The 14,509-nt window shown below is 36.7% G+C and overlaps 2 protein-coding genes across 2 annotated transcripts in view; both read left to right on the forward strand.

The window, feature by feature from the left end:
* Positions 1-6,029: 6,029 nt before the first annotated feature.
* On the forward strand, positions 6,030-7,391 carry LOC146916302 (uncharacterized). The gene has a single exon (XM_085721594.1). It carries the CDS (start codon positions 6,030-6,032, stop codon positions 7,389-7,391), a length of 1,362 nt encoding a protein of 453 aa, XP_085577720.1.
* A 44-nt stretch (positions 7,392-7,435) lies between these two features.
* LOC146916303 (uncharacterized) overlaps positions 7,436-14,509 on the forward strand; it is an 89,884-nt gene continuing 82,810 nt past the window's right edge. The window contains exons 1-2 of the mRNA XM_085721595.1: positions 7,436-8,014; positions 8,087-11,068. Coding sequence (XP_085577721.1) covers positions 7,436-8,014; positions 8,087-11,068 — 3,561 coding nt within the window. The remainder of the gene's footprint in view (positions 8,015-8,086; positions 11,069-14,509) is intronic.

Raw genomic sequence — 14,509 nt, forward strand, 5'->3', positions numbered from 1 at the left:
ATGTCCTCAAAAATTGATCTCACAATCTTGCATGTGACTCAATTTGTTACTAACTAAGTCGACATTCATTAAAAATAATAATAATATCTTGCACGTGACGTGACTCAACTCGTTACCAACTGAGTTGACCTTCATTGAAAATAATAATAGTAAGAATAATAATAATAAATTTGTCACCTATGAACACTTAGATGAGATTGCATGGAATCTCTTCAAGCTTAACCGAATGTCATGGGTTGGGTTCAAGTCTAACCATATGAATATGCACGGATCTAAGACCAAACAATTAGGGGCAGCTGCCCCCACAAACTTATATATATTTTGCTATTAGTGGTTGTATAATTTGTGCTTGATCTCACAAAATGAAAAATTGCCCTCACAAAAAATATTGAATTGGATTTATGAATAAATAAACGCGTAAAATTATGAGATAAATTGTTGGATAATTATTTGCTCACATATAGAGAAAAATATGTATGTGATAGTGTTGAAATGAAAAAATCATGCTATAATTTTAAAATATGAAGACATACATATAAATATGATTATATATATTCTTTAAAAAAAATATGATTAGTATATATTGACGTGTCTTCAATTTTTTGGCACAAAATGATATAATTTTTGTATTCTCCAAGTTTTGCTTGGTGGTAATTATGTCTTTATTTTATCACTGTAATATAAAGTAAAGAAGGGTAATCTTAAAAAATCTCAAGCTAGTTTTGCGGGAGTCCTAAAAGAAGCATAACATATCATTCATATTTAACACACCTTTTTTGTCATTAAATGCCACTCTCATGGGGAAAGCTGGTCCTCCTGCAAAGTAGGAAGGAACAAGAGATTTAGAAAGCAGTGGACTCAAATATGGATATCAAATGAGTCGAAGGTTGCATTTATCCTAGGAATGGAAACTTTTTTCCCACCATGGGAAAGTGCCATTTTTCAGGACAGCTGGCAGTAGGCAACCTGTTTAGGAAAAAAAACAAATAAAAATGAAATTAGTTTTTTAATACATTACTACTGCACCTCCCCTTTCTCCATCTACATCTCGCCATGGGTGATGTTGCTGCTAAGTTTGCACACTACAACTGATAGGTTGAATAGTTTGCACAGTACAATTTGCACCTCCATTGTCTCTTGTTTATCGCTATTTCCACCACCTTTCCAATGTGAACATCTAGTTCTCATGGTTATTATGTGCCACTCTGGTTCTGTTCTTAAGATGATGCTCCTATGTACTTTCATGGTGGTTGAAGAAGTATAAATTTCAGGAACAAAATTATAAGGGGAGTGATTCTCTCTTTTTAAGTTGAATTTGATTGGATATAGCAAGAAAGTAAAAAATAGAAGATGAAACTGATAAAAAAAATTGATGCATAGTTCTTAAGTTTAATTGTTTTTTATGATTTTAATTATGGCTTCACCTCTTTTAATTATTTTGTTTGTGCTTTGAGTTTGAGTTTGAGTTTTAAAAAACTCAGGAGAGTATGAGATGGTAAATGAAGAACAACAACATTGTGACTCTGTGAGTAGAAAGAATGAGGTGGAGTCCACGTCTTATTACAAAAAAATCAATAAATCAAACAAATGCAAAATTGATATTTAATTATTTGGTTGGGTCTGCTTTTTTGTTACACAATAACCATCAAAAAGTATTAACAATTACTAGGTAATTAATCTTGGCCATCCAAATAAAAAACTATTATATCAATGGCTAAAAATGCAACTTTCCCATCATGGGAAAAAACTATCCATTCCCATACTAAACCCCACCTGAGTCGAATATTTGAAAAGAGGTCATTGTTGCAAAATATGGATTGCACAAAGTAGGAAATTTGAGTTTGAGTGCCAAGAGTGGCTTCTATATGGTGAAGGATATTTATAATATTGACAACAACAAAAAAGAAACTAGATGATGAAATGTCCACTCTCTTTTGGAAGTATATTTGAAAAGGGTGTCAATCATTAGGTTCTAGATTTCCTTGTTTATTTAGTATGTTGACACAAAAATATTGAAATGTGGGTGAGGTAGGAAGATGGGAGGGTCAACAATGGAGTTGGAGGTTATCATGGTGTAGGGACTTTTTCACATTGGAGGTGGTACTAGTACAAAAAATTGAAGATGTGGTGCTTTCACTAAGGGTGTGTTTGTTTCCAAAGAAAGAAGAAGGAAAAATTGTGATGGGATGGAAAGTTCATGGAAATGTCCACTTTCTCTAGTTTGGAACAACAACAAAAAGGCAAGGAAAGAAAGTTTCAGAGAGGGACCCACATGAAAATGCGTTCCGCTCACTTATGCAAGGAAAGTGAGGATGGAACATGTTATTTGATGAAAAGACAAAAATACCCACAAAATTCATGTTTTTTTAATCTATAATTAGAAAGCCTTATAAAATACAAAGTTACCAACTAACCAAATTACCAATGCGCCATCATAAACGTTAGTTCTTTATTTATTTATTAATTAATTTTTTTGTTGAGGAAGTTGGATCTTTATTTCTATTGATGAGAGCATATTTTATATTTTTATTCTAATGTAGTATTTCATCTTTTGATAGGGTTAGTTTTGTCACTTTGAAAAATATACATCTTTCTTTCTTTTCACTTTCACTCATACCAAACACTCAAACAATCATCCTACTTTCCATTCACTTTCCTCTTACTTTCTTTCCTTTAACAATCTATCCTCTTACTTTCTTTCCTCTCACTTTCTCTTGTGATCCAAACAAAGCCTAAGCCTGTGTTTGGTTGAGGTGAAAAAAAGAAGAGAGAAGTTGGTGAGAGAGAAATTGAAGAGAGAATGTCAACTTCTCTTGTTTGGAAGACAGAAGAAATATGTGAGAGATGCTAATTTGGCGTGGGTCCCACACTTTTGCTCTTCTCCGCAAACCTGCGAAGAAAGAGGAGAGAAGTTCTACTTTTCATTATTTTTTCCTTTTTTACCCTTACCATCTACCTCAGCTATGGATGGCAAAATCAAATTAGTCTACAACTTATTCGTGTGCTGGTTGGCGAGTAGGTGACATTTGCTACATAATCAGATCTATTATCCATTTCCTTTTCTTTGATACATGGCAATATCATAATCAGATCTATGTATCAAAGAGTGAGTTGAATTGTTGAAGCAGGGGAGGCCTGTGTAGTATAATGGCCTTAGTGAGCTGCTGGTTATAATTCATTTGATTTTTAATTAAAATATATATATTTGTCGATGGAGAAGGGAATGGATAATTGCGGATTGAATAAAAATTGGTGTAGATGCTGTTACGGTGGGAGGGTAAACAGTACATGCATTTGATGAATCTTATGTATTAATTTTTTAATGTGATTTGGGATTTAGAAAATCAGGGGTATTTTAGTACTTTCAAAATTAACCATGTATATCTCCTCATTTAAGTCTCCATGAAGAAATGCAGTTTTCACATCTAACTGCTCAAGATAGAGATTTTCGCTGGCAACAATACTTAAGACAGACCTGATAGTATTGAGCTTCACCACTGGAGCAAAAATCTCGGTGTAGTCAATTCCTTCCTTCAAAATTGTCGGTTCTGAGCCTTTTGATCTTCAAACTTGTCTCATTTTCCACCATGGCTTTCCATCTCTTGAAAGCTTCAAATACTTCAGACTTATGCTTCAGAAAGTATACCCATACCTTCCTAGAGTGATCATCGATAAAAGTCACGAAGTAATGCTTCCCACCAATGGATGGGACTGTTGTTGGACCCCAAACATCAGAGTGAACAAGCTCAAGTTTCTCCTTCTTTGGGGTTCTTCCACTTGTCTGAAAGCTGACTCTCTTCTGCTTTCCAAGTATACAGTCTTCACATATGTCAATTTCTATTGACCGAAGACTTGGTAGTTTTCCTTTTGAGTGCATAACCTTCATCCCTTTTTCACTCATATGGCCTAATCTCTTGTGCCATAGATTAGGATTTTCATTTGTTGCAACTGCAATCAAATGGCATGCTCCAGCTGTCTTGTAAAGAGTACCACTCTTTCTACCGCGAGCTATCGTCATTGCACCTTTTGAAATCTTCCAATCATCACCGTGGAAGACTGTTGTGTAGCCTTCGTCAGCCAACTGGCCTACGGAGATTAAGTTTTTCGTGAGGTCGGGAATATGTCTGACATTTTTCAATTCCCATACAGACCCATTCAACTTAATCTTAACTTCACCTTTGCCCACAACCTTACATGATTGTTCATTTCCAAGGTAAACTTTACCAAGGTTACCAGGGACATAATTCTTGAACAATTCTTTCTGGGAAGTTGCATGAAAAGACGCTCCAGAGTCTAACACCCAAGACTCTTCCTTGCTCTCCAAAGAACATATCAACGCGTCACCTCCTCCTGAGGTGGAAGCAACATTTGCCTCATCTTTCGCCTCTTGATTCTTTGCTGGGAGCCTACACTGATTTTTGAAGTGTCCCGTCTTTCCACAATTCCAACACTCGATAGATTTCGAGTTCTGAGAACTACGATGATTTCTGGATTTGGATCGTCTGGCCTTTGATTTACCACGTCCATTTCCTCTGGTTGAATTTCTTCCTCTTGACTCTGTATGCAATACTGAAGAGGATGAAGATTCACCCAACTCTCTTCGTCGGATCTCTTCACTGAGAACCAGATCACGAACATCATCAAATTTCATCTTTTTGCTTCCCGAGGAGCTACTCACAGCTGTGACAGTAGCGCTCCAACTATCTGGTAGGGAAGACAAAAGTATCAATGCTCGTACCTCATCGTCAAATTCAATACCAACTGAACTTAATTGGGTTGTGACAATATTAAGTTCATTGATATGTTGCGCCACTGATGCGCCTTCTGTCATCCGAAGTGTAAACAACCGCCTCATCAAATGAACTTTATTTGATGCTGAAGGCTTTTCGTACATGCTAGAAAGAGCCTTCATAAGACCAGCGGTGGTTTTCTCTTTTGCTATGTTAAAAGCAACATTTCGAGATAACGACAATCGCACAACACCAAGTGCTTGTCTGTCGAGAAGGTTCCACTCATCATCCTTCATCGATTCTGGTTTCTTTTCTGTGAGAGGTTGATGTAGCTTTTTCTAATACAAATAATCTTCGATCTGCATCTTCCAAAAGCCAAAGTCCGCACCATCGAACTTTTCAATTTTCACCTTTCCTTCGTCTGCAGCCATAACTCCCACTTGAATCTAACCTCCTCTGGATCTTCTTTGACAAATTTTGTGAATCACTGTGTTTTAAAACACCTCCGTGAACAAATTGGTAACACTGACCAAATTTTCACTATTCACGAAAATTACTATTCACGTGAATTACTATTCACGAATAGTATTTTTGCCAAAAATAACAGAGATACCGAGCCAGGAGCTCTGATACCAGTTGTTAGGAAACTACGCACAATTTCCCCATGGTCAGATTAAGTAGAAGTGGAATAAATGCGGAATAACAACACACAAGATTGTTAACGAAGTTCGGCCAATAATGCCTACTCTCCGGACTGCTGCTGCAGATCTATTTAATAAAGGGAAATATATGTGTTTACAAACACTCACAAACTCTCGCTACCCACAACCCAATTACACCCAGGAATTTTCTCCTAAAATTCTCACACTGAGTTTTTCTAACTCCACTGATGTAATACACTAATCTGTGTGTTGTGGTATTTTTGCTTCTCTGTGTTGTGTTGGAATGCTGCAATTGTCGTGCTATTTATAATGGTTATGAAACACTGTGCCACCAAATAACGCGTTGAACTATGCACCGAAAACAAGTTTTCAAAGCAAAAACGTGTTTCACTTTTTCATTTTTACTGTTGATGCAACAATTTCAAACTCACTTTCGGTGGCTTGGCCCACCATACACTATTCTCCAACAGTTAAAGTAGAGAAGAGGAGTAAAAAATATAAGTCGAAAAAATTAAAATTAAAAAAAGAAAAGAATGTCAAAGCTGAGGGAGAGGTGGGAAGAAATGAGGAGTTGCGAGAGGAGGAAGGAGTGAAGGATGATGAAAGGAAAAAGGCCGGGTTACAAAAGGTGTCGAAGATGGAGGAGAGGGATGAGAATCATGGTATGCTTTTGTATAATTCGAAACCGGAGGACCGTTTATGGGCTGATGGAGGAATGGTGGCTAAGGTAGTGTCCGGAGATTCATCTTTATCCCTTCAACAAAGGGTGGAGGATGCTGGATTCACTAATGTTGTGGTAACTCCAATGGGAGGTGATAGGGTTTTTTTGTATTGCACTGGTGGTGAAGATATTTGGAAAGTGTTTAATGACGCCGTACACTTCTTCGGTATGCTATTCTCGGAGTTGCATAAATGGACATCTGAGGATTATATTTATGAAAGGGGCGCCTGGATTAGAGTATATGGCACTCCTGTACATGCTTGGAACGAAAGTTTCTTTAAAATTTGTGTTTCAGATAGTGGAAGATTTATTCGATCGGATGATTGCACTGTGGATAGGGCGAGACTGGATTACGCTCGTGTTCTAATTTCAACAACTTTTTTGGATGTTATCAATGCCTCATCCGAGGTGGTTATTGATGGATGCAAATATGTGATAGAGTTAGTGGAGGAGTGGGGGTGCAATCTAGGGGAGGACGCGTTTTTGTCGGAAGAAGAAACAGACTCAAGGACGGAAGCGTTAACAAATATTAAAGATGCTCCCGAATTGGATGAGTTAGATGGTGATGTGAATGATTTAGTGGATGATCTCAATGCAGAATGGCTGAATGGTGTTGATATAAATGCTGAAATTCCCAACAGTGATAAAGGTGACTCTTTAAAAAACATGATGGGCAAGTCAGGTGCTGAAATTTTGCAACCGGTCCAGCAAGGTTCAAAACGTGATGCATGTGCTACACAGGTGGAGGCAACGAAGAATCAAGCAAGCATCATTGTTGGTTCATGTTCTTGTTCGAAGGAGGCTGGTAGGAAGTCTAAGCAAAAAACATCTTCCAAGTCAAACCCGAGCAAAAAGAAGAAAAACAAGGCAGGTGTCTCTTTTAATCATTCTGTTGGGTTCATTAAAAGAATTGCAAGACTTCCAACCAAAGATAGAAAAGAAATTTTGAAAGTGTTAAAAAAGCAAGAATGCAAGAGGAGTATGTTGACTAAGGCTTCTAAAGCAATGGCAACCTCTTTATCAAATTCTTCTAATACCTCTAACTCTTCCGTAAATAAGGATTGGGAGAATTGGGTTGCTCTTCATGGTAAGAAGGAGGAGGTGGTGGAGGATGTTAACGAAATAGGCAGGACGTTGGGTGTCAATTTTAAAGGGGATAAAAACAATAGTTTTAATTTATTATCCAAGGAGGGAAGGAGAGAGTGGAGGGCGGAGCGAGGGCATTTGTTGTTGAAAGAGGGTGGAGAGGATGGCGGTCAGGTTGTGGAGGGGTGTTAGGGGTTGGTGGTGAAGGGTTTGTGTGGGGGTGGAGAGTGGTGGAGATGAAGATTTTATCTTATAATGTTAGAGGTTTGGGTGGTTTTGAAAAGCTAGCAGAAGTCCGTAATTTTATTCGTGATAAACACCCATTTGTGGTTTGTCTGCAAGAAACAAAGTTGAGTTCGGTTGATGACTGTATTATTAGATCTGTATGGGGTGATGCTGGTTGTGAATATTCTTATAAGGCTTCTGTTGGGTCGTCTGGAGGTTTGTTAACAGTTTGGGATCCTTTATTGGTGGAGGTGTGGTGTACAATTATTTTCAATTATGTCTTGATTATCAAAGGGAAGGTACTCCTTACTGGTCAAGAATTTATTATTGCTAATGTCTATGCCCCTTGTGATACGTTGGCTAAACAGGATTTATGGGTACGTATGTCTAATTTTATTGTTTTAAATGGAGATGTGAATGTATGTGTCTGTGGGGATTTTAATTCTATTAGATCAGAGGAAGAAAGAAGAGGTCGGAGTGTGGTATTTCGGCAGGTGGATGCAGACAACTTCAACAACTTTATTGATACTAGTTTTTTGGTAGATTTACCAATTTGTGGCAGATTGTTCACTTGGTATCGGGGTGATGGTGTTTCGATGAGCAGGTTAGACAGATTTTTGGTTTCTGCAAAATGGTGTGATGCTTGGCCAAATTGTATGCAGGTGGCGCATCAACGGGGCCTTTCTGACCACGTTCCGTTAGTGTTGAGTGTTGAAAATGAAAATTGGGGACCTCGTCCATTAAGGATGCTGAAATGTTGGGCAGATTATCAAGGTTATGCAGACTTTGTTCGTGGTAAAATGAATTCCTTTGTTTTGGATGGTTGGGGCGGTCATGTGTTGAAAATGAAGCTTAAAATGATTAAAAATTCTCTTAAGGAATGGCATCATCAACACTCAAAAAATATTGAAGGTAAGATCTCTGATGTTAAACATCGAATGTCTTCCCTAGACACAAAAGGGGAGGAATTTGATTTGATTGAAGACGAAGCTAAGGAAATCCGTGAGTTATCTGTTGAATTGCATTCTTTGTCTCGTATGCACACTAGCATGAATTGGCAGAAAGCGAGGATGAATTGGGTTAGAGAAGGTGATGCAAATTCTAAATTCTTTCATAATATGATGTCAAATAGACAACGACAAAATTCTATACACTTGATTCATGTTGATGGAGTTCATGTCGAAGGAGTTCAGAACGTTCGTACGGCTGCCCTCAATCATTTTGCCAATCAGTTCCGAGCTCCAGAGGGTGTTCGGCCAGGGGTCCAAGGTTTAAATTTCAGAAAGTTGTCTTATGCTCAGTCAGGTAATTTGATTCGTCCGTTTTCTTTGTCAGAAGTTAAACAAGCTGTTTGGGATTGTGAGAGTTTTAAAAGCCCCGGGCCGGATGGTATTAATTTTGGGTTTATTAAAGATTTTTGGAATGAGTTGAAAGAGGACTTTATGAAATTTATTATGGATTTTCATCAAAATGGGAAATTGACGAAGGGTGTTAATTCCACTTTTATTGCTTTGATTCCAAAGGTGGCAAGCCCTCAGAAGCTTGCTGATTTTCGACCAATTTCTTTAGTTGGTTGTATGTATAAAGTGTTGGCAAAGGTTCTTGCAAACAGGTTACGTGCTATTTTGAGTTTTGTGGTGTCAGACACTCAGTCTGCTTTTGTGCGGGGTAAACAGATCCTTGATGGCATTCTAAGCGCGAATGAGGTAGTTGATGAAGCTAAACGTTTGAAAAAGGAATTATTATTGTTCAAAGTTGATTTCGAAAAGGCTTATGACTCGGTTGACCTCAATTATTTGAATTCAGTGATGCTTAACATGAATTTTCCAACTCTATGGCGGAAGTGGATAATGGAGTGTGTCGGAACAGCAACTGCTTCAGTCCTTGTGAATGGGAGTCCGACAGAAGAGTTTCCTATACAGAGGGGGCTTAGACAGGGGGATCCTTTGTCGCCATTTTTATTTTTATTGGCTGCAGAAGGATTTGATGCTTTGATGAAGGCTTCAGTGTCGACGAATTTATTTAATGCCTATGGTGTTGGAGCACAACAGGAGGTCAAAATTTCTCATCTACAGTTTGCTGATGACACTATTATTATTGGTGAAAAATGTTGGTTGAATGTACGTACTATTAGGGCTGTGTTGTTATTATTAGAGGAGGTGTCAGGGCTGAAGGTAAATTTTAATAAGAGCATGCTGACAGGTGTAAACATTCCTCCAACTTGGCTGTCAGAAGCGGCTTCAGTGTTGAACTGTAAAACGGGTTCAATTCCGTTTATGTATTTGGGATTACCTATTGGTGGAGATAACAGGAAATTCAGTTTCTGGAAACCGGTATTGGATCGAATTACTGCAAGATTGTCGTCGTGGAATAATAAGTTTTTATCACTCGGTGGCCGTCTGGTTCTTCTGAAATCTGTCATGTCTTCTCTTCCGGTTTACTTTCTTTCCTTCTTCAAGGCACCTACAGGTATAATTTCCTCTATCGAATCTATTTTTAAAAAAAAATTTTGGGGGGGTTGTGAGGTCTCTAAAAAAATTGCTTGGATAAAATGGGATTCAATTTCTTTACCTGTGAATCAAGGTGGTTTGGGGGTGCGGAGGTTAGGAGAATTTAATTTGTCTTTGTTAGGGAAATGGTGCTGGAGGTTGTTGGTTGATAAAGATGGTTTGTGGTATCGTGTCTTAAAGGCTCGATATGGGGAGGTTGGACGTCGAATTCAGGAAGGAGGGGGAGATGTGTCTGGTTGGTGGAGGATGATATGCAACGTGAGGGAAGGGGTAGGATCAGGAGTAGGTAGTTGGTTCGTTGATAATATTAGGAGGGTGGTAGGAAATGGTAGTAGCACTTTCTTTTGGACTGATAATTGGCTGGGCGGAGTTCCTTTAAAAACTCAATTCAGCCGTCTTTATGATTTATCGGTACATAAGGAGTGTTCGGTGGCGGATATGGAGCGTTGGGGGTGGGAAGAAGGCGGTGATGGGTGGGGTTGGAGACGGCGTTTGTTGGCATGGGAGGAGGAGAGTGTGAGGGAGTGTGTCACTTTGTTGGAAAATGTTGTTTTGCAGGTTGATACTCAGGACCATTGGCGGTGGTTACTCGATCCTATTCATGGCTATTCGGTTCGCGGAACTTATCGTTTCCTAACAACTATTGAAGAACAGGTGGCTGAAGGTGCAATTATTGATGTGTGGCACAAACTGGTTCCGACAAAGGTTTCTCTTTTTGCTTGGCGCCTCATTCAAGACAAAGTTCCTACAAGATCAAACCTGGTGAGACGACGTGTTCTACAACCTAATGACAGTTTATGTGTTGGAGGATGCGGTATGATAGAAACAACGGATCATCTCTTCATTGGTTGTGAATCTTTTAGAATGGTTTGGATTTTACTTTGTCAATGGCTTGGGTTTTATTTTGTTCCTCCAGGGTGCATCAAGGATCATTTCACTCAGTTTATTCACTTGGCGGGGTTACCGCAATCTTCACACTTGTATTTAAAGGTTATTTGGCTTGCGTGTGTTTGGGCAATATGGAAGGAGAGAAACAACCGAGTTTTCTCAGATACGGTTATTGATCCTCTCCGTATTGTTGATAAAGTAAAGCTAAATTCCTTTTTATGGCTCTCTTCAAACTTTATGCCTATTGCTTTTGGTTTTCACGATTGGTGGAGACGTCCACTCCTTTGTATGGGTGTCATGTAATTTTTTAGTGGTGTTGGCATCTGTCTTAGGTGCTTTGATGTTGTAAAAGACATTAAGTGATTCATCACTTTAGCACACCTTGTGCGGGGTGAATCACTTTGCTTTTGAGCAATATATTCCATTTTGATTTGTTCAAAAAAAAAAAAAACATTGTAAGACACTCTTTTATAAAATCTTTTAGTTTTCTAATATGTAATAAATTAAATATGAATTTTTCTAAAAGCCAAAATTTGAAGATTATATTAATGACAATTTGGACCTAATAATAAAATTTTGAGTTACTTTTTTGCGGGGGAACTTTGTATAATGTTCTAAATAAGTATGAAAAAAATATGTTAAAATTTGAAAAGTTTAACCACAATTAAGCAAATTTTAATTTTACACTGACTAAAAGTATGTGTTGGTCCCTGTTAAATTAAAATTTGTTTAATTATACTTAAACTTTTATATTTTTAAATGATTTTTAGCAGACATGTTAAGAACATTATAATAATATCTTTTTATAAAAAATTAGAATTTTTCAACATGTAATGAATTAAATATAATTTTTTTAAAACGGAAAATATTCAAGATAAAACTAACGAAAATTTGGACTTAAAAATAAAATTTTGAGCTAACTTGTTGCGGCAGAACGTTTTATAATGTTTTAAACAAGTATATAAAAAATCATTAAAAAATTTAAAATTTTAAGCATAATTAAACAAATTTTAATTTAACATAGCTAAAAACACTAACGAAAATTTTTGTAGGGACTAAAAAGTGTGATTTATTTTTATAGGGACTAAAAACAAAACTGCTGATATTTATAGGGACCAAAAACTTAATTAACCCTATATTATAAAATGTCATTATTTTTATTCTTTTTATAAGATTTTTTTTAATGAAATTTGGGTTTCAATGCTTGTATGATGAAGGTTTGGGTTTTTTTTATGAGTTTGATGAATCTTTTATAAGTTGTTTTTTTACGAAATTTTTTATTTTGTTTTGATAAAAAAAAAAAAAAGGACAACAATGTTGACATTTTATATATAAAGGACTAAACCAGAAAGAAAAGATAAAAAAAAGACGAAAGTGTTATCTAATTATAACATAAAAGATATCTTTATGAGCTTAGCTTAGTTGATAGGGATATTTCACATTATATGCAAGGGTCGCGGTTTGAACCTCGGACACCCCACTTCTCCACATTTAAAATGTGTGAGCTTTAGCCACTAAGTTACTTGATAAAAAGATTGTTCAAAAAAAAGTTACTTGATAAAAAAAGGATTAAACCGGGACAAAAAAAATTGCGAAAAAGTTACCTAAAATTAAGTTGAAAATATCAAATGCATCTTAAAAAGTGTTATCTAATTATAACATTTTAATAGGTAAAAGGAGTTGTTGTGGAGGTATATTATAAGATTGAACAAGGATTTCTCCACACCAAGAGTCCAACCAACAGTTTATTGTCTTCCCTTTTGCTTAGTAATGTTGCCCATTGTTCATTAGATTGTAAAAGTTACCAACACATTTTTAGGTTAGTTGCTTCACTCAAACATACTAAAGATTTGGTTCCTATGCCCCATTCATCATAATCGGCACAACCACTCTTCCATGCCACATTCACCATCTTCTTTTTAGCAATGTCACCACTTTGGATGAAGTTCTTTATCGATTTTTTCATTTCTCTGAGAAAACTCGTTGGCCAAGAATAAACAGACATAGTATGAATGAGCATGCTTTGCACAATAGATTTAACAAGTTGCACATTTCCTGCAATAGACAAGAGAGATGTCTTCCAAGTTGCTAGATTGTGTTTCACTTTGTCGACTATTGGTTGAAAGTAAATATTTTTTGCCTTCCCTTTGAAAATTGGAGCACATAGATAAGTGAAAGGAAGGGAGCTAATTGAGAAGTCAATCAGTTGCACAATATTACTCAATCTTTTATTTGTGATTCCTCCAACATAAATAGAAGACTTGCTTAAGGTTATCACTTGACCTGAGCAATTTGCATATCTAGTGAACAAAATCTTGAAAGCCTTTAGACTAGATAATTTTCCTTGCAGTATACCATTAAATCATTAGCATAAAAACAATGGGAAGGAACATGAGCCTCCCTAGATGCATGAATATGATCATCCTTGCCACTCTCCACTAGCTTAGAATACCCCTACTCAAAACTTCTTCAGCAATGCAGAAAAGAATAGGGGATAATGGATCACCCTGTCTTACTCCTCTATTACACTTAAAGTAGCCATGTTGTGAGCAATCATTGATGGAGATAGATATAGTTGTTCAATGAAGAATTGATTTAATCCAATTGCAAAATGTTTGATGGAAGCCAAAACTTTGAAGAACTTTGACCACGAATTCCCTTAAAAGTGTCAAAAGCTTTTGATACATCAATTTTTAGAACCAAGTTACCACCAAAGCTTCTCTTGTCTAGCACATTGATTGCCTCAGAAGCAAGAGCAATTCAATCTTTAATGTTCCTTTAATAAATCCTCTTTGTTCCTTATATTAGAAAGAACTAGAGAAAGCCTATCTTCTAAAACCTTTGTGATGATTTTAAACTTAAAATTTAGGGGCAATAGGTCTATATTAATCAATATTATAAGCATTTGAATTTTTGGGATTAAGATGAGAGTATTTGCATTGTACTTATGAAGCAACCAACCAGTTTGGAAAAATTCTAACACAACAACATACACATCTTTCTTAACAAGCTCCAAGTAGGTATGAAAAACATGCCCTAAAGCCATCTGGACCAGGTGCTCTCTCATGATTAAAGCCAAACACTACACTTTTAACTTCATCTTCAGATGGGGCCATGATTAATAGGTTATTTTTGTTTAAAGGTAAATGTTAGTAGTTAAATTGTTACATCAATATTTACTCATTCACGTTTGCACCCATGTCTTACAACTCTTTTTCCTTAGCTCAATCGCGTTGAGCTAGCAAACTACCACGAAATTGTGTATTATTGAATTGCAAGAGATGATCAGAATGATCTACACTGCATAAAAGCCATAACCAGAGTCATAGACTCCTTCTAGAGAGAATGTCCTCTCCTTTACAAAATTATTAACCAATTTATGAATGCCTCTCACCTAGACTCTCCCTACCCTAATTACCAATTCTCCTGGAATCTAGGATCACGCGAGTATCTAAAACTGTGAACTAAATTTTGTTGAGGTGCTAAAAAGTGTCCCGTTGAAGCCAAAAAAATATATTTATGACGGTGGAATAGATCATATATTGCACTTTAATACTTTTCAGGAGAGGGGAAAACTCTTATTGAAAGGAAGAAGATGTGATGCAATGTATTAGTTTAATTGATACCTTTTTTTAAGGAACTATGATATAGTTGGTGTGCCACCCATGCGGACAACCGCATTTTAAT

This window comes from Medicago sativa, chromosome 6, assembly GCF_051527215.1.
Source record: "Medicago sativa cultivar Bolivia chromosome 6, Bolivia_mono, whole genome shotgun sequence".
Taxonomy (NCBI): Eukaryota; Viridiplantae; Streptophyta; class Magnoliopsida; order Fabales; family Fabaceae; genus Medicago; species Medicago sativa.